The 27983-nt window shown below is 39.4% G+C and overlaps 3 protein-coding genes across 5 annotated transcripts in view; 1 reads left to right on the top strand and 2 right to left on the bottom strand.

The window, feature by feature from the left end:
• LOC135089996 (uncharacterized) overlaps positions 1 to 7896 on the bottom strand; it is a 129869-nt gene extending 121973 nt beyond the window's left edge. Inside the window, exon 1 of the mRNA XM_063986190.1 lies at positions 7354 to 7896. The gene's annotated coding sequence lies outside the window, so the exon portion shown is untranslated. The remainder of the gene's footprint in view (positions 1 to 7353) is intronic.
• Positions 7897 to 12269: 4373 nt separating this feature from the next.
• On the bottom strand, positions 12270 to 15249 carry LOC135089993 (putative nuclease HARBI1). Its single transcript, XM_063986185.1, has 2 exons — positions 14714 to 15249; positions 12270 to 13645 (listed from the first exon to the last, which is right to left on the bottom strand). Exons 1-2 carry the CDS (start codon positions 15125 to 15127, stop codon positions 12824 to 12826), a joined length of 1236 nt encoding a protein of 411 aa, XP_063842255.1. The 5' UTR covers positions 15128 to 15249; the 3' UTR covers positions 12270 to 12823.
• A 6680-nt stretch (positions 15250 to 21929) lies between these two features.
• Positions 21930 to 25278, top strand: LOC135089939 (uncharacterized). Of its 3 annotated transcripts, XR_010261684.1 has the most exons (5): positions 21930 to 22198; positions 22500 to 22632; positions 23548 to 23731; positions 24032 to 24151; positions 24550 to 25278. XR_010261684.1 is itself a non-coding variant. In XM_063986129.1 (4 exons), exons 1-4 carry the CDS (start codon positions 22018 to 22020, stop codon positions 24553 to 24555), a joined length of 504 nt encoding a protein of 167 aa, XP_063842199.1. In that variant the 5' UTR covers positions 21931 to 22017; the 3' UTR covers positions 24556 to 25278. The 3 variants fall into 3 exon arrangements, 2 of the variants coding, with proteins under 2 accessions (XP_063842199.1, XP_063842201.1); XM_063986129.1 differs by lacking the exon at positions 24032 to 24151 and having other exon boundaries at positions 21931 to 22198; XM_063986131.1 differs by lacking the exons at positions 23548 to 23731; positions 24032 to 24151 and having other exon boundaries at positions 21931 to 22198.
• The last annotated feature ends 2705 nt before the right edge of the window (positions 25279 to 27983 follow it).

Raw genomic sequence — 27983 nt, 5'->3', positions numbered from 1 at the left:
GTATTCCCACAGCCCTATGATTTTCTGCTTATTTCTACCTATATTCTGTGCACCTTACTAGCGCAAGAGTTCACCGGTATATTTACTCTTTCACCTTTCAATGGCAAACTTAAGAATTCTCTGTCTGATGTTGAATTTCCATCTCTCAACGATTTTCATCTTTTTATCTTGATCCTATAATGTCCGCTTTATTAATGCAAGAGATATCGTGTTTTCACATACCTAATAACTTTCATTTTATTCTTATTAATTGACTGTTCAACTCACTAACGCAAGAATTTAAAAAAAAATGTCCACTATTTCACCTCTTTCAGTGGCAAACTCTGGAACTCTTTTCATGATTCTAATTTTCTTGACCACCACCTTTAGCTATACACCACCTTTAGCTGAAGCCCCCTAATGCCTCAGCACTAACAGCCTAATTACTGTCTTATTCCTCTTGTGAAGGACTTCATGATTCCAGTGGTAGTTTAACAAGCACTGTGCTTCACTTGCTTCATCAACTTTGTGCCGCGTGAGGACATTCGCAGTATTGAAGAAAGAAAGCGTTTAATCCTTTCTGCACAATAAATTTCTGAACTTCCTCACATCCTTTAGCCGGAATCCGTAGAACAAATCCTTTATAATTAGTCAGAATATAACAAAGATGTAGCAAATCATAGCGGATGTTTAACACCATATAATTTATAACTCCATGATGGAAGAAAATATATCGCAAATTTTAAATCCCTTAGTGGCATCCAGATCACAATGTTACTGAAAACGTACCACAACAAGTGTCCCAGGCTGAAACCACTCTGGAGCTGCCTGCCTGCTTCTGTCACGCCACACTCCCCATCAATGAATGTCTTTGAGGAGACATAACCACTCTGGAGCTGCCTGCCTGCTTCTGTGACGCCACACTCCCCATGAATGAATGTCTTTGAGGAGACATAACCACTCTGGAGGTGCCTGCCTGCTTCTGTCACGCCACACTCCCCATCAATGAATGTCTTTGAGGAGATATGTTTCAAGACACATCCTCCAATTCTGGATTATATTTTCAATAATTTTCTTAAGGGACTGGCACATGAATGGGCCTTTGTTTGTGCCTTTGTTGCTCTTCACCAGTGCCCCTCTTACAAAAAATAAATAAATAAATAAAATTAAATTAAATAAATAAATAAATAAAAATCTTGAACTACTTGATTATAAAAACACTTATGAACACTATTATTTATGTTCTCCAGACTGTAAGGAAACGGATGTGTTATTCGTGAAAGCGTATCAGACAACGTGTCCTTGGATACACTCAGATGATTTTTTGATTCCTTGGCAATGAAAACGCAAAAATTTTACATCTTATAAACTTTAAATCCTCTTGTGTTATCCAGGTTATAATGAAACACATGCCTTATTACTGCTAACATACAACACGTGTTACTGTCACACTACTTCACACAGACGATAAAAAAATAAATAAATAAATAAATAAATAAATAAATAAAAAAAAGTAAAATCCTTTATCTTATGAAGTTTAACTCCTTGTGTGTCATCCAGTTTATAATGAAGCAGAAGCATCATTACTGTCAACATACAAGCACACGTGTCACTACCTTCACACAGATGATAAAATAAAAACAAACATAAACATCGTAAAATCCAACATCCTACACACAGTAAAACCTCTTATGGCATCACATTATCATTAAACCTCCACGGTGTTGCTGGAAACGTACAGAAAGACGCGTCCTTCACCGCCCTCTCTTTTGTACCTCGGTCGCTTCTCGCCAAGGAGGTTCAATAAAGACTCCTCTCTCAGCGCTGGTCGCCTCATGGTCAGCCAGGAATGAACACTCGCGCACCACAACTTATGGAATCAATCTACATAAGAAATACTACTTTCCTTTTCCTATGCATCGTCTCAGCTTCAATACATTCCCACGTGGGAATAAAGGGAAGGTAAATAATGGTTGCAATGTTGCTGTGGATTCTGTTGCAGTTCCGTGAATTTGTCCAGCTGCATCCAGTGTGCCTTGCCCGGAGATTTTATTTATTTATTCTTTTTATGTATTTTTGTTCTTCTCTTCCTTCTCTTCCTAATTATATATTTTTTTTTTTCTCCATCATACCCTACTCTGCCATTCTGTGAGCTTCTCTTCATATGTTTTTATCTCTTCTCATATAATATTTCTGCTAATTGTTAGAGGTTTCTTTACTTTTTATATATTTTTCCTTCTCTTTCTCCTACTTATTCTTCTCTTCTTCCCACACTATCCCTTTATACTTTTAACTTCTCTTTCATACTCTTTTCTTTCTTCCTCATGTAACACTTCTGCTAACAACACACCACGGTCTAACTTATTCCACATAACTACCCAAATACGTTCTCCTCTATCCCAATTAATTATCTAGCCATTGTTTCTTTCGTTCCACTTAATTCACAAGTAACTGTCCAAAATATTAAAGAGCCATGTTCTCCTTTATCCCATCTAATCAACTGACCACCCTCCTGTATCCCATCTAACTACCCACTCACTGTCTCTTCTATCCTAACTAACTACTTTCTCTTATGTTCGATGTAACGAGGTAATGTCTCCTTTGTCTCACCTTTTTAACAGGCATTTTTTTTTTTTTTATAATTAGGTACCTAGTATTTCTCCTCTCTTCCACTTCAATGGATAATGTCTTTCCTATCCCAACTAATTTACTAGCTGTACTCCTCCTCCACCCAGCTAGTCTCCTCTGTTCACTCTACTTAACCACACTCAATAGTTAGCCAGTCTCTTTCACCCGACTACTCGTAAACAAACAGGCCACTGTCTGCTCTCTCCCACCTAATCCAATCTTTCCTCCATCAAATCAACCACCTTGCCAACAATCAAGATAACGCCCTCCCTATTGTTTCCAGCCCAGTAGCATTAATGACGGTAATCCCTGCCCTCTCTAGTTATCAGTCTTTTTGTCACCATTCCCAGTTTTATGAAGGGCGAGGCGCGTGGCGATGGGCGAAGCTTCCGACCATCAGGGATTAAATTCAAGGGGTGAGTATTGGCTAAGCTGTACCCTGGGAGACTTGATTATCTCCACTGTGTGTTGTGTGTTGTGGGTTTTTGATGTAGTGTAGTGAAGAGAGTTGTTGTTTGTTGGGGTTTGTATTACAAGTGTTACTGGGGTATTGGTGGTAGTGGTGGGTAGTGGTGGTGGTAGTAGTAGTAGTAGTAATAGTAGTAGTAGTGGTAGTAGTAGTAGTAGTAGTAATAACACTGATGTACGTTTCATGTATTTTTTTTCACTGTAGAATGAATAAATTATTTTTATTGTGTGTGTGTGTGTGTGTGTGTGTGTGTGTGTGTTATGAGGCAGTCTCTCTCTCTCTCTCTCTCTCTCTCTCTCTCTCTCTCTCTCTCTCTCTCTCTCTCTCTCTCTCTCTCTCTCTCTCTCTAACACACACAGGAATATGAGGAAGAAAACATAAGAATCACAGTCAGCCAATCCAGTCTCCCTTAAAAACAAACTGTAAACACAAACAAGACATAAACACCTGCAGCTAATACAAAAACGTACCTCAGGCGAACCAATTAAAGAAAAAGAAAAAAAAACACAAAGAATCACACATACTAAAAGGCACAAATTGCTTCCATCACAACCAATAGACGCTCGTCACAGTTTGAAAAGATGCTTTCCTTAGAAACATATTCCCTTCTCTCTACATCCTCTTTCACTCACCCCGTTACCTCTCTCTCTCTCTCTCTCTCTCTCTCTCTCTCTCTCTCTCTCTCTCTCCTCTCTCTCTCTCTCTCTCTCTCTCTCTCTCTCCCCATTATTGGAATCTCCTGTACAAATAACTAGACATATATTTACGTAAGAAATTATCCCAAGAAGCGGTGTCAAATTGTAGACCTTCCGGACAGAACACTAATATGAGAAAACTTCCCCCGTGAACAGCAGTGTTTGGAATGCCAGCGAAAGGTGACTGTAGCGATAAAAAGGTTTAATGCAATTGTACAAATAAAGTTCTGTAGCAAAGAAAGGACAATATTAACTTCCTATTCTCTACTTCCTGTGTCCATGGAAGCAATGCTTCACAGTGTTCTGAATGGAGACGTAGGTGGTGAAGGCAACACAGCTCAGGAAATGACACCTTTATTCCTGACTAGTAATTTCGTAGGAATGACAATACTAACTACCTCTTCTCTCTTTCCTGTGTCCATGGAAGTAATTTTTAACAGTGTTCTGGATGAAGATGTGAGTGGTAAAGGCAACACAGCTCAGGAAATGACAGCTTTATTCCTGACTAGTAATTTCTTAATGGCTTCCTCAGAGGATTACAGAAGAAGAACATAAATAAAAGTCTTTCTTCTCATGCCTTGTTCCCTTCACCTCCTGCCTCCTGTTTGTCACAGTGTCCTTCCTCACTAGTGTTTTCAACATCAACAATGACTGACTGTACCTATGAAAAGTTGTTGAAAGAGTAAGTTATCTAACACACGTACTGGATGTTGCTTGTGTAGGAGAAGGCGGCATGTTGGTAAGGCAAGAGATATTATGTGCACTGACTCACACACTGGGACTTGAGATTGTCATGCAAACTAAAATATCACAGTAAAAAAAAAAAGCCTGAACAGAGTGGAAGAGAAGTAGGGAAAAGAACCTAAGTAAAGAAGAAAAATATATAAGATAAAAAAAAAAGATTAATACTGACGGAGAAAAGAGAGGGCACGCGCGCGCGCGCGTACGTGAGAGAGAGAGAGAGAGAGAGAGAGAGAGAGAGAGAGAGAGAGAGAGAGAGATATAGATAAAAAAAAAAGATTAATACTGACGGAGAAAAGAGAGGGCACGCGCGCGCGCGCGTGCGTGAGAGAGAGAGAGAGAGAGAGAGAGAGAGAGAGAGAGAGAGAGAGAGAGAGAGAGAGAGAGAGAGAGAGAGAGAGAGGAGAGGAGAGGAGAGGAGGAGGGAGAGGAGAGGAGAGGAGAGGAGAGGAGAGGAGAGTAAAGAGAAGAAAAGTGTAAATAGAAGAAGAAAGTAAAGAGAAAAGAGTAAAGAGAAGAAAAGAAAAGAGAAGAAAAGAGACGAGGAGAGGAGCAGGAGAGGAGAAGTTCTTTCCTCTCCTCTCCTTTCATTAGGAGCTGTATCTTGACTGGGCAGGCCTGAAATGAGGGAGGAGAGAGTAAGTGGGAAGAGACGAGAGCAGCGGAACAGAAAAGGAGGAAGAAACTCTAATGAGAGAAAGGGGTGACTTTACTTGTACAACTGCCGTTAACCTAAAAAATAAAGTGCGCCTCATTCCCTCTTCGTCAGGACCACGTTGCCATGCACAGTGCACATCCAAACTTGCTTCTGTTGATTGACAAGTTAGGGGTTGGCGGAGTGAACGTGCGAGTGGCAGTGTTTCTCTCCATCACATTCTCCTCTCCTGCTGCCACTGTTTGCTGTCTCGCTAATAATTCTGTCTTCCCCTCGACCCTCTTCCTTCTACAAGTGTTCTCTTCAGACTTTAAACAGCTTCCTTCGTCTCTCTCTCTCTCTCTCTCTCTCTCTCTCTCTCTCTCTCTCTCTCTCTCTCTCTCTCTCTCATCTCTCTCTCTCTCTCTCTCTCTCTCTCTCTTACATTAGTTAATCAGTCAGCCAATCATTCATTCAGTCAGTCAGTCAGCCAGCCAGCCAGCCACTCAACCAGTCAACAGGTAAATTAACAAGTTGAAAGGGACAAAAAGTAATCGAGTTTTTGTAATGAATTCCACTCATTGAAGAAATAAAAGTTGAAAAAGTTGCTTCCTTTCGTATCTAGAAACAAGAGATTGCATTAGAGATGAAAGGAAGACACGTGTAGAGAGAGAGAGAGAGAGAGAGAGAGAGAGAGAGAGAGAGAGAGAGAGAGAGAGAGAGAGAGAGAGAGAGAGAGAGAGAGGTGGCAGGTAAGGTTACGTTGGGTAAGGTCAGGTAAGGTCAGGTCAGGTCAGGTTAGTTTAGGTCAAGTCAGGTTATATTAGGAAATGTAAAGTCAGGTAAGGGTTGGATATAAAAGAATAGGATATGATATGATAGGTTAGGTTAGGTTAGGTTAGGTAGGTTAATAAAGGTAAGGTAAGGTTAGGCAAGGTTAGGTTAGGTTAGGTTAGGTTACGTAAGGTAGGTTTAATAAAGGCAAGGCAAGGCAAGGCAAGGCAAGGCAAGGAAAAAGTAAAGTAATGTAAAGTTAGATTAGAATAGATTAGGTTAAGGCAGGCTTCAGCTGGGTCGCTAGATTTATTTACTCGAGAGCTCGTTTTCTTCCAGCCTGAATGATTGAAGTGGCTCCGCTTGCCTTCGTCTGGCTTCGCTTTGCTTGGTGCTCTGTGTGTGTGTGTGTGTGTGTGTGTGTGTGCTAGGCGATCGAAAGTGTGGTTAGGTTAGATTGTTCCCCTCTCCATGTTAAGCGATCGAATGAGTGAGTGAGTGAGTGAGTGAGTGAGTGAGTAATTAGGTTAGGGTTCATGTTTAGTGAAGGGACTTTTTTTTTTTTAATGCATAATAACACACACACGCACACACACACACACACACACACACACACACACCAGAACACAAGAAAATAATGCAACCTCTAAAAAGCTATCAGATTAAAAACTTACGACAATTTAGCTATATATATATATATATATATATATATATATATATATATATATATATATATATATATATATATATATATATATATATATATATATATATATATATGAGCAGTGGTTAGGTTAGGACATGAAAAACTTCAAACGCCCAGTGATTAATAAAACGAACTTCATCTGAACAAATCGTCAAAAGTGTGGCTTGAAAACATCCGTAGCATCACTGAACTAACGATAATACCAACATGGAAAACCTCAATTGCTAAGAAATAAGCAAAGATTGTGATGGGCAGGGAAAGAAAGGGAAAGATTATGAGTAATCTGAGACGCTGTAGCCTAGTGGTTCCTCTGTGCGCAGATAAAACAACAACAACAACAACAACAACAACAACATCAACTAAACACTTGCACCAAACAGTGACACTATTAAAATGAACATGAACAAGGAGACCACTTGAAATGTTGAGGCCAAGAGAAGGTTGACAAGTGGTGATTGGAGACGCTGCATCCTGTTTCCTACTAGTTTCTCAATGCACAAATAATAAACAACGACTAAACAAATACGCAGAACACAGGATGATCAGAAACACTGCAGCTTATTACCTTCCTTACTTCCTCTATGCCCAAGTAACAAACAAATGACTGAACAAGTAAGCAAAATATGGGTTACCAAAAACACGCCAGGCTGTTAACCTTTCAGTTCCTCTATGCACAAATAATAAATAAACAAAACACATGCACACAAAATAATGACTAGTACATTACCAACATCGACAGGAAGACACGGGGAAGAGCAGGGAGGGAATATGACGCCTTCAAGGTGACTGACAGGCGATTCCAACACCCCGCGGCTCTCCACGGCACAGTCTACACCGCCGCCTCGCAGTTCTCACGACCACTGCACACAGTAATGTTACGGAGGCACAATTACTGGGGAAACTAACACACGGGCCGTCACCTTTACGTCACCACGAGATAATGGAGAGGCGACCAAAACTGAATGAGTATCTCAGTTCGTTCAGAAGTTTACAGCACACGGTATTGACACGGACGCACAAGTCCTAAGGAAACTAGTACGCGGCCGCCCGCTGTCTTGACGTAACCACGCGGCAGTGGCGAGGCGAGCAGGACTAAGGCGGCTGAGAGTTACAGATCCAGTGTCTCAGTTCGGAGGTTCATTGTTTGGAGTATTGTTCACGCAGCTGAGCCAAATGTCCACGGTCTGACAGTGCGGGAAATATCTATACCATTCTTTAGTGTGCAGGAGAATAAATGAATCAAGGATCAGATGTAATTATAAGGTCTCCAGGGGACGTACTTATATTCAATGGGCTTTATTTTCACGTGAGACTAACCCGCGCTGACTCGAGTCTTACACTGAACCGTTACGTTGCCAGATTCGCCACGGAACATAAATCCAAGACGTGTGTGTGTGTGTGTGTGTGAGAGAGAGAGAGAGAGAGAGAGAGAGACTACCTATTCTAGCAATCTCTCCTGGTGGCCAATAAGGGTAACACATGGAAGCTACACCCCGCTATCCCTTTCCACCTCACCTCACACCACTACTTTCTCTCTCCCTTCCTGTTCCATCCCCCCCACCCACCTCTACCCACCTGCCCCTCATACTCCCTGCCAACTAACTACGCACCAAGAATTCACTGATACGCATAATTATGACATACTGTAATCACTTCAACACTTTGGGTGAGAAAAGCAATACGATAAAATAATTAAAGAGACAGATAAACAGATAATAATGACATACCTACCTTGTTAACTATTCATTCATCACCTTCAAATCACATATGAAAAGACAGAAATAAGAAATAATCGATTCAGAGCAAAGGAAATCCCGTAGATACATTAAGACTGAAACAAACTTGATAATATTCTTTCCCTGCCTCTCAACTACGAGTCTTAACAACACAGTCGCTTTGCTCTCTCCCCACGACTATTTTCCAAGACCACAGAGATGATAAGCCGTGTTCCCAAGAGTCCTTCCTCTGTTAATTATGTGTAAATCTTGTTAGTCTGTCACTGGAACCGTAAAAACACCCTTGAAAACCTGAGTAACTTTAACTATAGCCCTTTGAAAGTAGTGTAGGTGAGATGAAGCGTTTCAGATTACGGTCCTTACTTCCCTACAACCTCTCACACTTGTCTTGTTATTGAATCACTAACAGCACCATCCTGTCGTTAAGTTGTTATGTCATGCTTCACACCTTTCCTTCACTGAGGGGCACAGGTGAGCTCATTACACCCAAGCGTACGTCTGCAATACGTCAAATTGAACCAGGTGTCTTTGTGTTTTCTTTCTGTGTGCTTGTTGCTCTCTCTCTCTCTCTCTCTCTCTCTCTCTCTCTCATTATTTTTACTTTTAATAAAATGCCCTGGAGGTGTGTGTGTGTGTCTCTCTCTCTCTCTCTCTCTCTCTCTCTCTCTCTCTCTCTCTCTCTCTCTCTCTCTCTCTCTCTCTCTCTCTTTCAACCACAAAGAAAGCAACATTAAAGAGAGGATATGTACCATTCTCTCTCTCTCTCTCTCTCTCTCTCTCTCTCTCTCTCTCTCTCTCTCTCTCTCTCTCTCTCTCAGCGTTTGGTTGGATGGGTCGTAGTAGCGGAGGCCAAAATACGGTGTTTGTACGAGGTTAAGATGAGAGAAAACGGTTTTCAGCAAGTCCTGTCCGGTCGTGGTATCCTGAGAGAGAGAACGGGAAGTTAATATAGAGTAGGTATCCTTATATTTTTAGCCTTGTTCTATATAGATGCGGAAGAAATTTTCCGTTTTAATATATTTGTGATAGGATCTAATTTTTTTTTTGTTTTTTTTTTCTTGTTAAATTGCCTAGTTTTTATGGGAAGTAAAGGTCTTGTCGTAATGTCGATGTTTTGGAGTTTTGTGTCAGTAGGCTAGAATAGATTAGGCATATTTGGGTTTCTATTGCTCTTGTATATAGATACTAATTCTTTTTTACATGTTCTGGTGTGTGTTTGATACGGTTTTAATTGTAATGGTTTTTGCATGATTTAGTGTTTAGTTGTGGCGGGAAGTTTGAGTTTTGTTACAATGTGGATATTTTGGCGTGTTTTGGTTTGTGTGTTCGAGGAACCTAGGCTAGGATAGAGTAGCATCCTTATGATTTTAGCGCTAGTATCTATAGACTAGAAATATTATATATTTTGATATGAATAATATAAGGATTTCATTTTAGTGCCTTATTTTATGTATAATATATATATATATATATATATATATATATATATATATATATATATATATATATATATATATATATATATATATATATATATATATATATATATATTTTAAGAATCTGATTAAATATGGGTTGTACTTCAGTGTCGATATTTTGATACGTGCTAGAGGCTTCCTGAATGTAAAAAAAAAAAAAAAAAAAAAAAAATATTAGAATAAAGCAGAGAAGAATGAGGAAGAGAAAGATAAGGAGGAGGAGGAAGAAGAAGAGATGTAGGAGGAAAAAAAATAAGACGAAGAGGAGAAGGAAAAAAAGATAAAGAAAGACAGAGAAGTAAAAAAAAAAAAGGAAAAAAGGAGGAGGAAGAGGAAGAGAACGAATAATTTGCGGTCAGCTGTGGAAGAAGACGAGGAGGAGGAGGAGGAGGAGGAGGAGGAGGAGGAGGATGGAGTCACTGTAACACATTAGTCAAGGAAAACGTGTGTGTGTGTGTGTGTGTGTGTGTGTGTGTGTGTGTGTGTGTGTGTTCTTCATCTTCGTCTTCGTCTTCTTCTTCTTCTTCTTCTTCTTCTTCTTCTTCTTCTTCTTTTTCTTCCTCTTCTCCTCTTCTTCTTCTTCTTTCTAGTTTGTGAATGTTTAATAATAATAATAATAATAATAATAATAATAATAATAATAATAAATGTAATTGTTTTTTCCATTGTAATTCTTGTCGTCTTAAGGAAACTAGTCACGTGTAATTAGATGATATATGTAATTAGAAATTTTTATAATATTTACAAGTAATTATATATATATATATATATATATATATATATATATATATATATATATATATATATATATATATGTATATACATAATCTCACTGACTACCTCTCTCTCTCTCTCTCCTAACATTTTTTTTTCAGGTTTTCTTCAAATATGAGGCCAGGGATGGTGGGAGTGGGGACAGAGTGTGTCCCCACCCCCTCCCCCTGGGCCCCAAGAAGCAACAACAGCAGCAACAACAGCAGCAACAACACAACAACAACAATAACAGTAATGTGATGCTGACTGTTCTCAGGTAAATAATGTTTGTTTGTTTGTTTGTCTGTTTGGGAATTATTGTTTTATTGAGGGAGAGAGAGAGAGAGAGAGAGAGAGAGAGAGAGAGAGAGAGAGAGAGAGAGAGAGAGAGAGAGAGAGAGAGAGAGACTTAACCTAACCTAACTCATTCAATTTTTACAGACCCCACCCAAGCCCCCAATCATCCATCACTTCTGATCTCAGTTTGCCAAGTTCCTGTGTAAGTTACCTGGGCTAACCCCCCCACCCCTCTGCAGGCACCCCAACCCCCCCAGGCCCCCAACCCCGCACCCTTCCCCACACTCGCAGAAACTCAAGTTATATACGAGAACCTGGACTGCGAAAGGGGGGGCAGGTGGGGTGACTAGGAAGAACCTTCACCAACGACTACTACTACTGATTATTTCTCACCGCTAACTTTTGTTACTTGTAGTTACTTTGTTGTTATCTTCACTACTACTACTACTACTACTACTACTACTACTACTGTGGACTATATTTATTTATGGTTATTTTATTTACTTATTTATATTTTATTTATCTAATCTATTGTTGTATTTAGTTTTAGTGAGAGAGAGAGAGAGAGAGAGAGAGAGAGAGAGAGAGAGAGAGAGAGAGAGAGAGAGAGAGAGAGAGAGAGAGAGAGAGAGAGAGAGACCAAATCACCACCACCACCATCACAACAACAACAACAACAAAATTAAGATCAGATCAGGTCGGGTCAGGTGAGGTCAGGTCACATTGAAGATCACACTGTTAAGCGGCCCATACACGCTCAAATTTTTTGTCAAATTTTTTGATGTCAAATTATTTGACATGAATTTGATCGTGTGTGGCATAATTTGATGGCCTAAAAGGTTTGATGTCAAATCTTTTAATCATCTGATTTCAGTAGATATTTTTTTATTTGACATCAAATAATTTGTGCGTGTGTGGCAGCTAGCAATAGTTTGCGCAAATTAGTTAGTGATTGGACATAATCAGAGGAGGACGTGCACGGCTCATCGTCATCATGGCTCCATCGAAACAGGAAAAGAAATTTCTTCTTGAGCTTATTGATGTATATAGAAGTTTACCACAACTTTGGAACGTTAAAAGTGACTGCTATAGTGACAGAAATAAAAAAGAAATGGGTTATGAGACTCTGTTACAGAAATTCCGTGATTATTATCCGGAAGGGACGAAGGAGGAGCTGAAGAAGAAAATCAACTCACTGCGGACGAGCTTCCGAAAAGAATTAAAAAAATTCAAAGACTCAAGCAGATCTGGAGCAGGAGCAGAAGAAATTTATGAGCCGTCATTATGGTGTTTTGATGCTCTTTTTTTCCTGATTGACACGGAAACACCGGCTTCTTCACGAAGCACAATACAATCGAGTGAAGAGGGACAAAATGAAGAGGTAAGTGAAATTTTAAGCATACTGTATTTAGCTGCATTCAATGACAGTTGCACAGCTTATCCAACATGATTAGGTATTTAAACAAATTTCATAGTTATTCATGTCTATTTGCATCTAAAAGTAAAATTAGGTCAATGTCACATTATATAATTGTGAAAAGAAACAAATAATCAATAAAAAAAATTACATTGCTTCCCCTTTGCTTGCTTCTAAGTATATAACCTAACTGAAAAAAATAAAAGCGCTCACTTGAAGACAAAAATAAAATAAGTTATTAAAAAAATCACCGCATAATAAGGAAAAAATAATTAGGCTACTAAAAAATCTCCGCAAAATAAGAAAAAAAAATAAAGTAGGCTACTGAAAAACAAAAGCCCTAATCAATTAAGGAAAAGATATAGAAAATTAATAGCTATTACCATGTTTGTATAGTATATAAACTCTTTCTTGTCTAATAGGTTACTAAGAATTAGTCAATGTCACATTATATAATTGTGAAAAGAAACAAATAATCAATAAAAAAAAATTACATTGCTTCCCCTTTGCTTGCTTCTATGAAACCATTTTTAACTGCCAAGGAACCGATCCGAGGGTGGAAAAATAGTGCTTCATAGTATCTCGAGTAAACTTTGCTTTTTCTGACGAATTCCTGCTGAATATGGGACGTAGGGCTGCTAGTTCTCTCTGTTTAGAACGCCATTCCCCACTATGCAGCTCATGTGTGACATTGTCCTCCCAATCCACGCTTCCCGGAGCCATGTATCCGCTTGATTGTTTCCTTAAAAAGTTATGTAGATAGCAACATGTTAATGTGACAGTCGTTGCTTTTTCTGGTGAAAGCAACATTGGCCTCTGGAATACACCGAATCTTGAAACAAGTATTCCGAACACATTTTCAACTATGCGTCGTCCCCTGCTTAAACGATAATTGAAAACCCTTCTTTCCTGGTCCAAAACGTCGTTTCCCATTACACTGTAGGGTTTAAGAAGATTTTCATTCATTGCAAAAGCATCGTCGGCCACGAAAAAGTAAGGCACATCAATAGAGTCTCCTTCATGCAACGGTTCGGCTCCTGGTAGCTGTAGTTCGCCATGTTCCATCAAAGAACCAAATTTGGTATGGCTCATTACACCTCCATCTGAAACACGTCCGTTCATTCCTGCATCGACCATTATAAATTCGTATTTGGCATTGACAACTGCTAGCAGTACGATACTGCAATGTTTCTTATAGTTATAGTAAAATGATCCAGAGCCAATTGTTTTTTTAATTGAGACGTGTTTGCCGTCTAATGCCCCTATACAATGTGGTATATTCCAATGTTTATTGAAATCGTTGCTCAATTCTTTCCATTCTTCAGCAGTTTGCGGCATCTGGAAAATAAAAATAAAATGATTTTTTAAAATTTCAGATTGGCGATGACCAGGAAGGCACAGCCATACAAGAAAGGGTAGATGAAAGTACGAACCTACACACTGTTCCAGCTCAACCTGCAAAGCGTAAGAAATTGGCAAAGTTTTCTAATCGCCAAGACGAACTGATAGGCCTAGCATGTGAACATCTTCAGAAACCTGAAAATGAATTTCTCACATTGGCTAAAGCTTGGGCCAATGATTTATCTAAAATGGATCCTAAGCAATTGTTACTTGCAAAGAAGGGAATAAACGATATTATCTTCGAGGGACTTTGTGGAAACCTGCATCGACAGTCTGTGCAGATAAATCCCATCCCACAACAAACTCGATGTTGGACACCAAGTAGTGATACCAGTGAATATGCACCAAGTCCCTATGGGTCTAATTCCAACCCACCCTTCAGCAGTACGATGGTTCATCACAGTGATTATAGAGATGCTGTACCACAACAATACCCAAACATGGCTGCAAGGAACTGTACACCTATGTCACACAGTTCGGTGACGGATAATTCGGGTAATGCTGTAGATGGAACAATTGATGCAGGAAAATATTTTGGTAACTTTAACCCAAATGCATAGGTAAAATTCATATGAATGATCCAAAAGACACTAATTTACTTTATACGAGTAATGAATGTTTTATTTTTGCATTATATATTTTTTGTCAGAATGAGGTACATTTGAACATATATTGTTCATTTAAGAATTATGTATTTACGTTTATTTAGTATATTCTTCTGAATCTTTTCATTTTGTTATCATTCACACTAATTTACTTATACGAGTAATGAATGTTTTTTTTTGCTTTACATATTTTTGTCAGAATGAGGTACATTTGAATATATATTGTTTATTTATGAATTATTTATTTATGTTTACTTAGTAGGCCTATATTCTTCTGAATCTTTTCAGTTTGTTAACATTCTTCTCGCACAAGAATATGTTTATATAAAATTTCATTTCATTATTGTTATTCATAATTTAGTTCACTAATAAAAATGCATTGGAAAAATCAGCATCTTACCTTTATGTACGACTGCAAGCATGTGTTAATGGCGTTGCAAGTATCTATAACGATACCACCAATGGCTTGAGGAGAAATGGCACTCAGGAATTTCAGGTCTTCGAATGTGTTACCAGTAGCCAAGAAGCGGAGAGTTATTGAGAGTCTTTCAAATGGTGATATCGCACTACGCATAACTGTGTTTTCTTTGGTTATGTATGGTCTCACAAGATCTAATAGTTTGTCAAATGATTCTCCATCCATGCGAAGAAAGTTCTTGAAAACATCAGGTTCACTAATTCTTAATTCATTTAATAAAGGAACATGGCCAAATCGTTCACGACACAGATACCATTGCTGGGCCCACTTTCGTCTCTTTCGTTTCTGTGTGCTCTTCAATGCTATGCCAAGAGCCAACGCTGTATATGCATCCATGATGACACTCGGGAGCAAACTGAAAATTTGATGAGAAGTTTGAACGTGTAGGGCGAACGTCAAACCGTCAAATAATTTGACATCAAAAAATTTGACAAAAAATTTGAGCGTGTATGGGCCGCTTTATTTCCAGCACATTCCAGGAGGACGCAGGGGGTCAGCGGGCAGTCTGGAGGTCGTTCTTGGTCCCCTAATACATAGTGCATTAATGTAAGTACGTGTGTGTGTGTGTGTGTGTGTGTGTGTGTGTGTGTGTGTGTGTGTGTATAGATTGAGCTGTGTATGTATTAACCCTTGTGTGTGTGTGTGTGTGTGTGTGTGTGTGTGTGTGTGTGTATAGATTGAGCTGTGTATGTATTAACCCTTGTGTGTGTGTGTGTGTGTGTGTGTGTGTGTGTGTGTGTGTGTGTGTGTGTATGTATAGATTGAACTGTGTATGTATTAATCCTTGTGTGTGTGTGTGTGTGTGTGTGTGTGTGTGTGTGTGTGTGTGTGTGTGTGTGTGTGTGTGTGTGTGTGTGTGTGTGTGTGTGTGTGTGTGTGTGTGTGTGTGTGTGTATAGATTGAGCTGTGTATGTATTAATCCTTGTGTGTGTGTGTGTGTGTGTGTGTGTGTGTGTGTGTGTGTGTGTGTGTGTGTATGTATAGATTGAGCTGTGTATGTATTAACCCTTGTGTGTGTGTGTGTGTGTGTGTGTGTGTGTGTATAGATTGAGCTGTGTATGTATTAATCCTTGTGTGTGTGTGTGTGTGTGTGTGTGTGTGTGTGTGTGTGTGTGTGTGTGTGTGTGTGTGTGTGTGTATGTATAGATTGAGCTGTGTATGTATTAATCCTTGTGTGTGTGTGTGTGTGTGTGTGTGTGTGTGTGTGTGTGTGTGTGTGTGTGTGTGTGTATAGATTGAGCTGTGTATGTATTAACCCTTTTGTGTGTGTGTGTGTGTGTGTGTGTGTGTGTGTGTGTGTGTGTGTGTGTGTGTGTGTGTGTGTGTGTGTATAGGTTGAGCTGTGTATGTATTAATCCTTGTGTGTGTGTGTGTGTGTGTGTGTGTGTGTGTGTGTGTGTGTGTGTGTGTGTGTGTGTGTGTGTGTGTGTGTGTGTGTGTGTGTGTGTGTGTGTATAGATTGAGCTGTGTATGTATTAACCCTTTTGTGTGTGTGTGTGTGTGTGTGTGTGTGTGTGTGTGTGTGTGTGTGTGTGTGTGTGTGTGTGTGTGTGTGTGTATAGATTGAGCTGTGTATGTATTAATCCTTGTGTGTGTGTGTGTGTGTGTGTGTGTGTGTGTGTGTGTGTGTGTGTGTGTGTGTGTGTGTGTGTGTGTGTTCTGACAAATTCAATCTTTATTTATTCATTTATTTATTTATTTATTTGTTTGTTTGTTTGTTTGTTTATTGTTGACGTTTTGATCAAACTGACATTGGACGGCTCGAAATTTCTTATTTATTTATTTATTTATTTATTTATTGACTAACAAACAGACGCCTTCTCTCTCTCTCTCTCTCTCTCTCTCTCTCTCTCTCTCTCTCTCTCTCTCTCTCTCTCTCTCTCTCTCTCTCTCTCTCTCCCTATCTCTAATCTGTGCTATGTCTATCTTTAATCTCTAAATATTGCATGGATAGTAACGGCACTCACCTGCATGCTCTCTCTCTCTCTCTCTCTCTCTCTCTCTCTCTCTCTCTCTCTCTCTCTCTCTCTCTCTCTCTCTCTCTCTCTTAATTAGTTTCTGTGTATATATTTAAAGGGGAAATCTATTTATGTATTTGTATTTGTGTGTATGTATCTTTGTTTGTTTGTTTGTTTGTTTGTTTGTTTGTATCAATATTTTGTGTTTTGTAAGGTTTTGTATATAGGTAACTAACACCTACTACTACTACTACTACTACTACTACTACTACTACTATTACTACTACTACTACTACTACTACTAGTACTACTACTACTACTACTACTACTAGTCATTATGTATTTTAATTTTTGTTTTTTGTTAATTTTTTATCATTAATTCAAAATAACTACTACTTCTACTACTACTACTACTTTACTATTTCCAGGCATCAGCACCACTAATAGTAGGAGCAGCGGTAGTAGGTGAACCATCAACTACTACTACTACTACTACTACCCAACAACAACAACAACTATTCCGTCCGATCGCTCTCCCTCTCTCTCTCAGATGGAAGTGAGAGAGAGTGAGCCGGGGAGAGCAGAGAGAAGGAGTGTGAGAGGGGAGGAAATCACCACTGACTTGTATGAGAGAGAGAGAGAGAGAGAGAGAGAGAGAGAGAGAGAGAGAGAGAGAGAGAGAGAGAGAGAGAGAGAGAGAGAGAGAGAGAGAGAGAGAGAGAGAGAGAGAGAGAGATTTTTCCTCGTCCTTTCTTAACTTAATGCAAGTATTACAGAGAGAGAGAGAGAGAGAGAGAGAGAGAGAGAGAGAGAGAGAGAGAGAGAGAGAGAGAGAGAGAGATTTTTCCTCGTCCTTTCTTAACTTAATGAAAGTATTACAGAGAGAGAGAGAGAGAGAGAGAGAGAGAGAGAGAGAGAGAGAGAGAGAGAGAGAGAGAGCATTAAGAAAGGAGAAAATAATTTTATATAATATCAATGGAGAGAGAGAGAGAGAGAGAGAGAGAGAGAGAGAGAGAGAGAGAGAGAGAGAGAGAGAGAGAGAGAGAGAGAGAGAGAGAGAGAGAGAGAGAGAGAGAGCATTAAGAAAGGAGAAAATAATTTTATATAATATCAATGGAGAGAGAGAGAGAGAGAGAGAGAGAGAGAGAGAGAGAGAGAGAGAGAGAGAGAGAGAGAGAGAGAGAGAGAGAGAGAGAGAGAGAGAGAGAGAGAGAGCAAATCTATTTCCATACATATATTTATTGTATAATGTAAAATTCTCTTTCTCTGTCTGTCTTTTTGTATGTATGTCTGTATGTACACACACACACACACACACACACACACACACACACACACACACACACACACACACACACACAATGTACATGTGTGTGTGTGTGTGTGTGTGTGTGTGTGTGTGTGTGTGTGTGTGTGTGTTTTAATGTAAAAAGTTACATTAAAAGTTTAAGTATTTTCTTAAGTTTAGATTTTCTTTTTTTTTTTTTTTTTATGCAGGAGGGACACTGGCCAAGGGCAACAAAAATCCAATAAAAAAAATGCCTACTGAAATGGCAGTCCCATCAAAGGGTCCAGAGCAGTGGTAAAAAATTGAAGGATAAGTGCCTTGAAACCTCCCTCTTGAAGGAATTCAAGTCATAGGAGGGTGGAAATACAGAAGCAGGCAGGGAGTTCCAGAGTTTACCAGAGAAAGGGATGAATGATTGAGAATACTGGTTAACTCTTGCGTTAGAGAGGTGGACAGAATAGGGGTGAGAGAAAGAAGAAAGTCTTGTGCAGCGAGGCCACGGGAGGAGGGAAGGCATGCAGTTAGCAAGATCAGAAGAGCAGTTAGCATGAAAATAGTGGTAGAAAACAGCTAGATATGCAATATTGCGGCGGTGAGAGAGAGGCTGAAGACAGTCAGTTAGAGGAGAGGAGTTGATGAGACGAAAACCTTTTGATTCCACCCTGTCTAGAAGAGCAGTATGAGTGGAACCTCCCAGACACGTGAAGCATACTCCATACATGGACGGATAAGGCCCTTGTACAGAGTTAGCAGCTGGGGGGTGAGAAAAACTGGCAGAGACGTCTCAGAACACCTAACTTCATAAAAGCTGTCTTAGCTAGAGATGAGATGTGAAGTTTGCAGTTCAGATTATAAGTAAAGGACAGACCGAGGATGTTCAGTGTAAAAGAAGGGAACAGTTGAGTGTCATTGAAGAAGAGGGGATAGTTGTCTGGAAGGTTGTGTCGAGTTGATAGATGGAGGAATTGAGTTTTTGAGGTATTGAACAATACCAAGTTTGCTCTGCTCCAGTCAGAAATTTTAGAAAGATCGGAAGTCAAGCGTTCAGTGGCTTCCCTGCGTGAAATGTTTACCTCCTGAAGGGTTGGACGTCTATGAAAAGACGTGGAAAGGTGCAGGGTGATATCATCAGCGTAGGAGTGGATAGGACAAGAAGTTTGGTTTAGAAGATCATTAATGAATAATAAGAAGAGAGTGGGTGACAGGACAGAACCCTGAGGAACACCACTGTTAATAGATTTAGAAGAACAATGACCGTCTACCACAGCAGCAATAGAACGGCCAGAAAGGAAACTTGAGATGAAGTTACAGAGAGAAGGATAGAAACCGTAGGAGGGTAGTTTGGAGATCAAAGCTTTGTGCCAGACTCTATCAAAAGCTTTTGATATGTCCAAGGCAACAGCAAAAGTTTCACCAAAATCTCTAAAAGAGGATAACCAAGACTCAGTAAGGAAAGCCAGAAGATCACCAGTAGAGCGTCCTTGACGGAACCCATACTGGCGATCAGATAGAAGATTGGCGATCAGATAGAAGGTTGTGAAGTGATAGATGTTTAAGAATCTTCCTGTTGAGGATAAATTCAAAAACTTTAGATAGGCAGGAAATTAAACCAATAGGACGGTGGTTTGAGATATTAGAAGTCATCCTTTATATATATATATATATATATATATATATATATATATATATATATATATATATATATATATATATATATATATATATATATATATATATATATATATATATATATATATATATATATACACACACACACACACACACACACACACGCAGAGGCACAACTAAGTAGATTGCTGGATAAGTGTGTGGGTGGTTTGGTTTGTGGATGCGTGAGTGGTGAGGTGCGTGGATGGGTGGTGGAAAATAAAATAATCGTAGTTTTGTATCATTGTAATTTATGGCAAGAAATTCAATACACGAATAAATAAATAAATAAATAAATTCATAAATAAATAAATAAATAGGCAAACATAATTGAATAACTACTTTTCATTCAATAACAGAAATAATAATAATAATAATAATAATAATAATAATAATAATAATAATAATAACTACTACTACTACTAATATAAATAATAACAATAATTAAATACCAGTTACATTTAATCTCCAACAACAACAACAACAATTACAATTTTAGAGTTATCTAAATAATTATAATATAATCGAGAATAATATTCTCTCTCTCTCTCTCTCTCTCTCTCTCTCTCTCTCTCTCTCTCTCTCTCTCTCTCTCTCTCTCTCTGCTACTACTACTACTACTACGACGAACCAGAGCAAGCATAACCAAACTTTGCCTAATCTAACTACTACTACTACTACTACTACTACTACTACTACTACTACTACTACTAATAATAATAATAATAATAATAATAATAACAATAATAATAATACTGTATTAGTACTACTGTTTCTGGTACTACTATTACTACCCCTGATATATATATATATATATATATATATATATATATATATATATATATATATATATATATATATATATATATATATATATATATATATATATATATATATATATATATATATATATATATATATATATATATATATATATTCGTCAATATTTATCATAATTTTCAATGTTTTGCAGGTGTTTCCAGGTGTTTCTTAACTCAGGCGTGTAGATAGTAGTAATAAAATGAAAAAAATAAGAGAAATGGAGAAGGAAGAGGAAGAAATAAGGAGAAATGGAGGAGGAGGAGGAGGAGGAGGAGGAGGCATAGTAGGTAAAAACGTCAAGAAGGCAAGATTTAGCTTAGTTTCCCTTGCTGCGCTGTCTTTCTCTGTAATATTTGCCTTGGCTCAGACTGTCCTACTTATTATTGTTATTATTATTATTATTATTATTATTGTTTTTGTTATTATTATCATCATCCTCATCATCATCACCATTATTATTGAAATAATTATTATCAATAATAATATTTCGTGTGTTAGCAAGACATATAAGCTTTGTCTCTCCTCCTACACACCTCAAATACTATAAACAGCGTGCAAACAATCTAAAAACACTTAAAACTGCCTTAAAACACACACACACAAAAAAAAAAAATACTTATTCCCACCACGGATCTTCAAACCTCCATGTAAATATTCCGTGTAGGATGGTCTGAGTAGAGAAGCGTTCAATTTTAAAGGAATTTTCTGCATATCCTTCACCTTCAGCCCTCCCTCCTTCACTGCTCCTCCTTCAACCTTCCCCGAGGCTCCTTCACCACCCTCCGTGTGGTGTCCTAAGCCCTCCATCCTGTAATATTGGGGAAAATGTGGTGATGTTTGAGGGTATATTGAGGTGTTGTGAGTGTCGAGTTAATTTTGGGTGTTTTAAGTGTTTTGGGTGAGTTTGGGTGAGTTTTGTGGGTGTTTTGGGGTGTTGAGAGTGTTTTGAGTGTGTTTTTATGGATGTTTTGAATGTGTTTTGGATGTGTTTGGGTGAATTTTGTGGGTATTTTGGGATGTTGAGAGTGTTTTGAGTGTGTTTTGAATGTTTTGAGTGTTTTGGATGTGTTCTGGATGAGTGTTTTGGGTATTTTGGTGTGTTTTGGATGTTTTGAGTGTGTTTTGGATGTGTTTGGGTGAGTTTTTGCGCTCTCTTCTTCCTAGGGACTCAAAAAGTGCAGGACATTTCAATGTTTATAAAGTGTTTTATAAAGTGTAACTACTGAGAGAGAGAGAGAGAGAGAGAGAGAGAGAGAGAGAGAGAGAGAGAGAGAGAGAGAGAGAGAGAGAGAGAGAGAGAGAGAGAGAGAGAGAGAGAGAGAGAGAACTAGCAATAACACACACACACACAGACACACACACACACACACACACACCAATGCACTCATAAACATTCAAATTTCCCGCACTTTTTCAATCCCTAGAAAGGAGAGAGCGCGAGACAAGACGGGACATCCTACAAAGTCTAACATTTCTGCCAATATTACAGGATGGACAGCTTAGGATACCACACGGAGGGGGGTGAAGGAGCCTTGGGGATGCCTGAAGGAGGGGCAGTGAAGGAGGGTGGCCTGGAGGTGAAGGAAATGCAGAAAATTCCTCTAATACTGAGCGCTTCTCTGGTCAGACCATCCTTCACTGAATATTTGGACCGAGGCTTCAAGATACGAGGTGACAATCCGTTTTTTAGTGTTTCAAGGCAGTTGTAAGTGTTTGTAGGTTGTTGTAATGTTATTTTGAGATTTTTAGTTTTTGTGAAAGGAGGGAGAAAACTTAAAATACAGTAATAATCCCGAAAAAAAAGGCTTAAATTGAGAGTTTTAAAGTTAGCCTAGCGTATATTAAGTTGTTTTAAGTATTTTAAGCTACCAGAAGAGAGGAAGCTTAAATTTAATACCAGAATCAGGAAAAAGCTTATTTCTTGCGATAGAGAGAGAGAAAAGCTTAATATTACCCCCTCCACCCCTCCCAGTGAGCCAGGCGACCCTCCAGAACAGCGCCATCCTGCCTACTTGTGGTGTGGCAGCCCTGATCGTACCCCTCCCTCCCTCCTCCTCCTCCTCCTCCTCCAGCATAGAAGAGACCTTTGACCAGCTGGTGGACAGGTTAGTGTTGTTGTTGTTGTTGTTGTGGGGGGGTGGTGGTGGTGGTGTTGGTGGTAGTTGTTCGTCTCTCTCTCTCTCTCTCTCTCTCTCTCTCTCTCTCTCTCTCTGTTCTGCCAGCCTTTGCCTTTATCATTGCTAGTTTTTCACAGTTGTACTAATCTTTTATTTTGTTGTTTATTTTTTATTAATTTTTTTTTATTCTATTATGTTTATTGATTTCTTGTTTTCTTTATTTCTTCATCTATTTCTTTGTTTCATTTCCTTCTTTATTATATTATTTATTTATATCATTTTCTTTCTTTATTGATTTTCCATATTATTATTATTATTATTATTATTATTATTATTATTATTATTATTATTATTATTATTATTATTTTATTATTATTATTTTTTTACTTATTCATTTTCTGTTGTTACTGTTCTAACTACTCTTATTTTTGGTTCTTGTTCTTGTTCTTGTTCTTGTTATTATTGCTATTATTGTTCTACTCCTATTGTTCTTCTGTTAACTTCTGTTTTTTTTTTTATCGTATATATAGTCTGACGCCTGCCTTGTGCGCAATAAATTTATCAAACAACAACAACAATCTCTCTCTCTCCTTCTCTCTCTCTCTCTCTCTCTCTCTCTCTCTCTCTCTCTCTCTCTGCTATTATCATTATTATCATTATTATTATTATTATTATTATTATTATTATTATTATTATTATTTTACTATTACAACAACAACAACAACAACAACAACAACTATTACTACTACTACTACTACTACTACTACTACTACTACTACTACTACTACTACTACTACTACTATCACTACTACTACAACTACCACTACAAAACACACACGCACACAAACACCAGACCCACCACCACCACCACCACCATTACCACCACTACTACTACCACCACAGGGTCCGCGCCTTCAGCCGAGTACACGCGGGGGGCGTTGTAATACTGGTGGGTGCTGTGTTTGGCATGGAGGAGGTGAACGGGGTGTTGGGGAAGTTATCAAGGAGGTTACTACCACGCCCTCCCCTGCTACTGCCTGCCCACGGGGAAGCCCAGGCTGCCGCGCACATACAACTACTGGCAAAGGTTAGTGGTGGTGGTGGTGGTGGTGCAAGATGATGATGATGATGATGATGAGAAGCAAGAGAAGGAGGAGGAAGAGAAGAATGAGGATAAGGAAGAGGAAGACGAGTGGGGGAGAAGTAGGAAGAGGAAGAGGAGGAGGTTTGCTTTAGTAGGAAGAGGAGGAGGAGGAGGAGGAGGAAGAAGAGGAAGATTAGGAGGAAGAGTAGTAGTAGTAGTAGTAGAATAATACCAAATATTAACACTCTCTCTCTCTCTCTCTCTCTCTCTCTCTCTCTCTCTCTCTCTCTCTCTCTCTCTCAGGCGGTGGTGGGGGGCGGGAGGGCGTAGTCTGGAGGAGGCTGGCGGGGGTTATGGAGGGGGTCCTGGCATCCCCCGTCTCCCCCCATTCCCTCGCTACCCCCATTGGCCTCTCACCGGCACGTAAGTAGTAGTAGTAGTAGTAGTAGTAGTAGTAGTAGTAGTAGTAGTAGTAGTAGTAGTAGTAGTAGTTGTTGTAGTAGTAGTAATTGTTGTTGTTGTTGTTGTTGTTGTTGTTGTTGTTTTTATTATTATTATTATTATTATTATTTTTATTATTATTATTATTATTATTATTATTATTATTATCGTTATTATCATTGCTATTATTATCATTCTTATAATTTTCTCGTTATTTCTACTACTACTACTACTACTACTACTACTACTACTACTATTACTAGTACGGCCCTCCTCCTCCTCCCTCCTATTCGTCTTCCTCCTCCTCTCCCTATCACCACCACTACCACCACCACTACCTACCACTACCACCACCACTACAACCGCTATTATCCCAACAGAAGTAGCGGCGGGGCTGGAAGTGGGCGGGAGTTTAGCAGGCTTCGCTAAGATTGGGCTGGAAGTTAACGGAGGAGGAGGAGGCGCGGCACGTGACTATGCAATACAGGGCTTACAGAGGGCAGGCGTGACTGGGCCCTGCCTCGCCGCCCTTGTCAACACCTTAGAGAGAGATACGCTCACCTTATAGAGAGAGAGAGAGAGAGAGAGAGAGAGAGAGAGAGAGAGAGAGAGAGAGAGAGAGAGAGAGAGAGAGGATATATCTTAATTTTCTTTCGTTATATATTCAATTTATTTATTTATTTATTATTTTAACGGTTATTTTCTTTTCTCTATTTTTCGTTTCGTTTTTTTTTATGGAATGTTGAATTTTACCTATATTTGTTTATATTTTTTTTTATCAATTTCTTTCGATTTTATATTCAGTTCATTTATTTGCCTTTATTGTTTTAAGACCATTTATTTATTTTATTTATTTTTTCGTTCATTTTCATAATGGGAATATTTACTTTTATATATATTTTTCAATTATTTTTCATTTCTTCGATTTAAGTGTGTCTAAGTACTTGCAAGGATCATTTATTTATTTATTTACTTTTATTTTCCGTCCGTTTTTATTTATTTATTTATTTATTTATTTATCTTTTTTTTTATAATGGAAACTTATTTCATCTTTTTTCCCGTTTTCTGTTACTTGTTCATGCCAGGGGTGACAATAAACATTAAGATTATTACTGCTTTTAATCCCACCGAGAGAGAGAGAGAGAGAGAGAGAGAGAGAGAGAGAGAGAGAGAGAGAGAGAGAGAGAGAGAGAGAGAGAGAGAAAATCCCATTAATTATTTCAACACTTTCCATTATGAGAATTTTGAATGTATTTAATGTATTTGAGTGTGTGTGTGTGTGGGGGGGGATGTTTGGGTGCGTTTGTGTGTGTGTGTGTTGGGTCTTTTGAGTGTATTTGAGTGTGCGTGGGGGTGTGTGCAGGGTCTTTTGAGTGTATTTGAGAGTGTGTGGGGATGTTTTGAGTATGTGCTGGGTCTTTTGAGGGCATTTGAGTGTGTGGGGTTTTTTTTTTTTTTTATGCGTTTGGGTGTGTGCAGGGTCTCTCTCTCTCTCTCTCTCTCTCTCTCTCTCTCAGTAATTACATAGGTTTTCAAGCGTGTCTTTACTGTTCTGGTAACAGATTAATAACATTTCTACATTACTAACAAGAGAAACACGCATTTTAAAAGGCCCTAGTCGAAGTGACAGGTTTTTAATTATGTTTTTACGGTTCTACTGACAGATTACGAACATTTCTATATTATTAATAAGAGAAACGCTATTGAAAACCCTTTTAATCATCTTTGTGGCCTTGGGAAACAATCGTTAGGAGAGAGAGAGAGAGAGAGAGAGAGAGAGAGAGAGTAGAAGCATTTTAGTCAAGTCTATCCTGCACGGGTTTGCATGTTTGCTGCGGTGACACGGTGCAGCAGTGAGTGAAATTTGGAATCATAATCACTTAGGAGGTGTTCAGTGGGGAATCGGCAGTGAGGAAGTGAGGATATTTATATAATTTGAATTATTATTTTATAACATGTTAACTTTTGTGTGTGTGTGTTGGTGGAGCAGAGACAGGTGGCGCTTGGCAAGGTGAGTGTTTTGGCCGGCGCTGGTCAGTCTTGCCCCACGCACTCTGGTGATAAGTGTTTCCGTATTCCCGGCAGCTTCTCCCTGTACCAAGCACCGCCACGCAGCACCAGAGAGCCATGAGTACGTAAGGTGGGCCCTGCGGTGCCAGCCTACCCTTAGTCAGCCTTACTGCCTTCCCAGCATCACCTTCCTCCTACCTGAAGTGTCTTGTAGCAGTTTATTAAGGTTTTTGTTCGTTATTTAGGTATTTTTTTGGGTTATTTATTTATCTTTAGGTTTTATTTACGTCTGAGTCTGGAAATTTAGGCGAATATTGAAGAGTCGTCAATATGTAAACAAGCCGTCAGCTGAGGAACAGGCACAGGGCGTCAGTGTTTTCAGTCATTATTTGCTTCGTCTCTCACTTATTGTAAGCCTAACATGTCACAAGCTAGAGTCACTTGTCTAGCTTCCATATCCTCTGGTCAGATATATCCGCCATTGCCTGGTTTTGGTGTCACGAAGTAATAATTAAGGCAACATGGCCGCTGGGTCCTCCACTGAGGTTATTATTCAAACTATTACTATTACTATTACTGTCACCACCACCACCACTATCACCTGCCATTGCTGCTGCTGCTGCTACTACTACTATTGATTCACTTAAATACTACAAATTTCACACTTAACAATATATACTGAATATTTGTAAGTATATTTAAGTAGTATTAGTGTAGTTTTAAAGTGAGAGAGAGAGAGAGAGAGAGAGAGAGAGAGAGAGAGAGAGAGAGAGTCAGTCATTCATTCAGTCAGTCAGCCAGCCAGATAGCCATTTAGCCAGCCAGTCAGTCATTCAGCCAGCCAGCCAGGCAGTCAGTTAATCAGTCAGTCAGCCCCCCAACCAGCCAGTCAGTCAGTCAGTCAGCCAGTCGGTCAGTCAGTCAGCCAGCCAGCCATCCATCCATCCAGCCAGCCAGCCAGCCAGCCAGCTAGCCAGCCAATCAGTCATTTAGTCAGCCAGTCAGTCAGTCAGCCAGCCAGTAAGCCAGTCAGTCAGTCAGTCATTCATTCAGCCAGCCATCCAGTCAGTCAGTCAGTCAGTCAGTCAGTCAGTCAGTCAGTCAGTCAGTCAGCCAGCCAGCCAGTTAGCCAGCCAGCCATCCAGCCAGTCAGTCATTCAGTCAGTCATTCAGCCAGCCAACCAGACAGTCAGTTAGTCAGTCAGTCTGCCAGCCAACCAGCCAGTCAGTCAGTCAGCCAGTAAGCCAGTCAGTCAGTCAGTCAGCCAGCTAGTCAGTCAGTCAGTCACTCTGCCAGTCAGTCAGCCAGCCAGCCAGCCAATCAGACAGTCAGCCAGCCTGTCATTCAGTCAGTCAGCCAATCAGCCAGTCAGTCAGCCAATCAGTCAGTCAGTTAACCAATCAGTCAGTCAGTCAGTCCACTCAGCCAATCAGTTAGTCAGTCAGCCAGTCAGTCGGCCAATTAATCAGTCAGTCAGTCAGTCAGTCACCCATCCAGCCAGCCAGTCAGTCAGTCAGTCAGTCAGTCAGTCAGTCAGTCATTCCACCAGTCAGTCAGTCAGTCAGTCAGTCATTCCACCATTCAGTCAGCCAGTCAGTCAGCCAGTCAGTTAGTCAGTCAGTCACCGATCCAGCCAGTCAGTCAGTCAGTCACCCATCCAGCCAGTCAGTCAGTCAGTCAGTCAGTCAGTCAGTCAGTCAGTCATTCCGCCAGTCAGTCAGTCAGTCAGTCAGTCATTCCGCCATTCAGTCAGCCAGTCAGTCAGCCAGTCAGTTAGTCAGTCAGTCACCGATCCATCCAGTC

The sequence above is a fragment of the Scylla paramamosain genome, chromosome 34 (genome assembly GCF_035594125.1).
Source record: "Scylla paramamosain isolate STU-SP2022 chromosome 34, ASM3559412v1, whole genome shotgun sequence".
In the NCBI taxonomy this organism is placed as follows: Eukaryota; Metazoa; Arthropoda; class Malacostraca; order Decapoda; family Portunidae; genus Scylla; species Scylla paramamosain.
The sequence above is the reverse complement of the archived record's forward strand: the minus strand, read 5'-3'. Positions and strand labels throughout refer to the sequence as shown.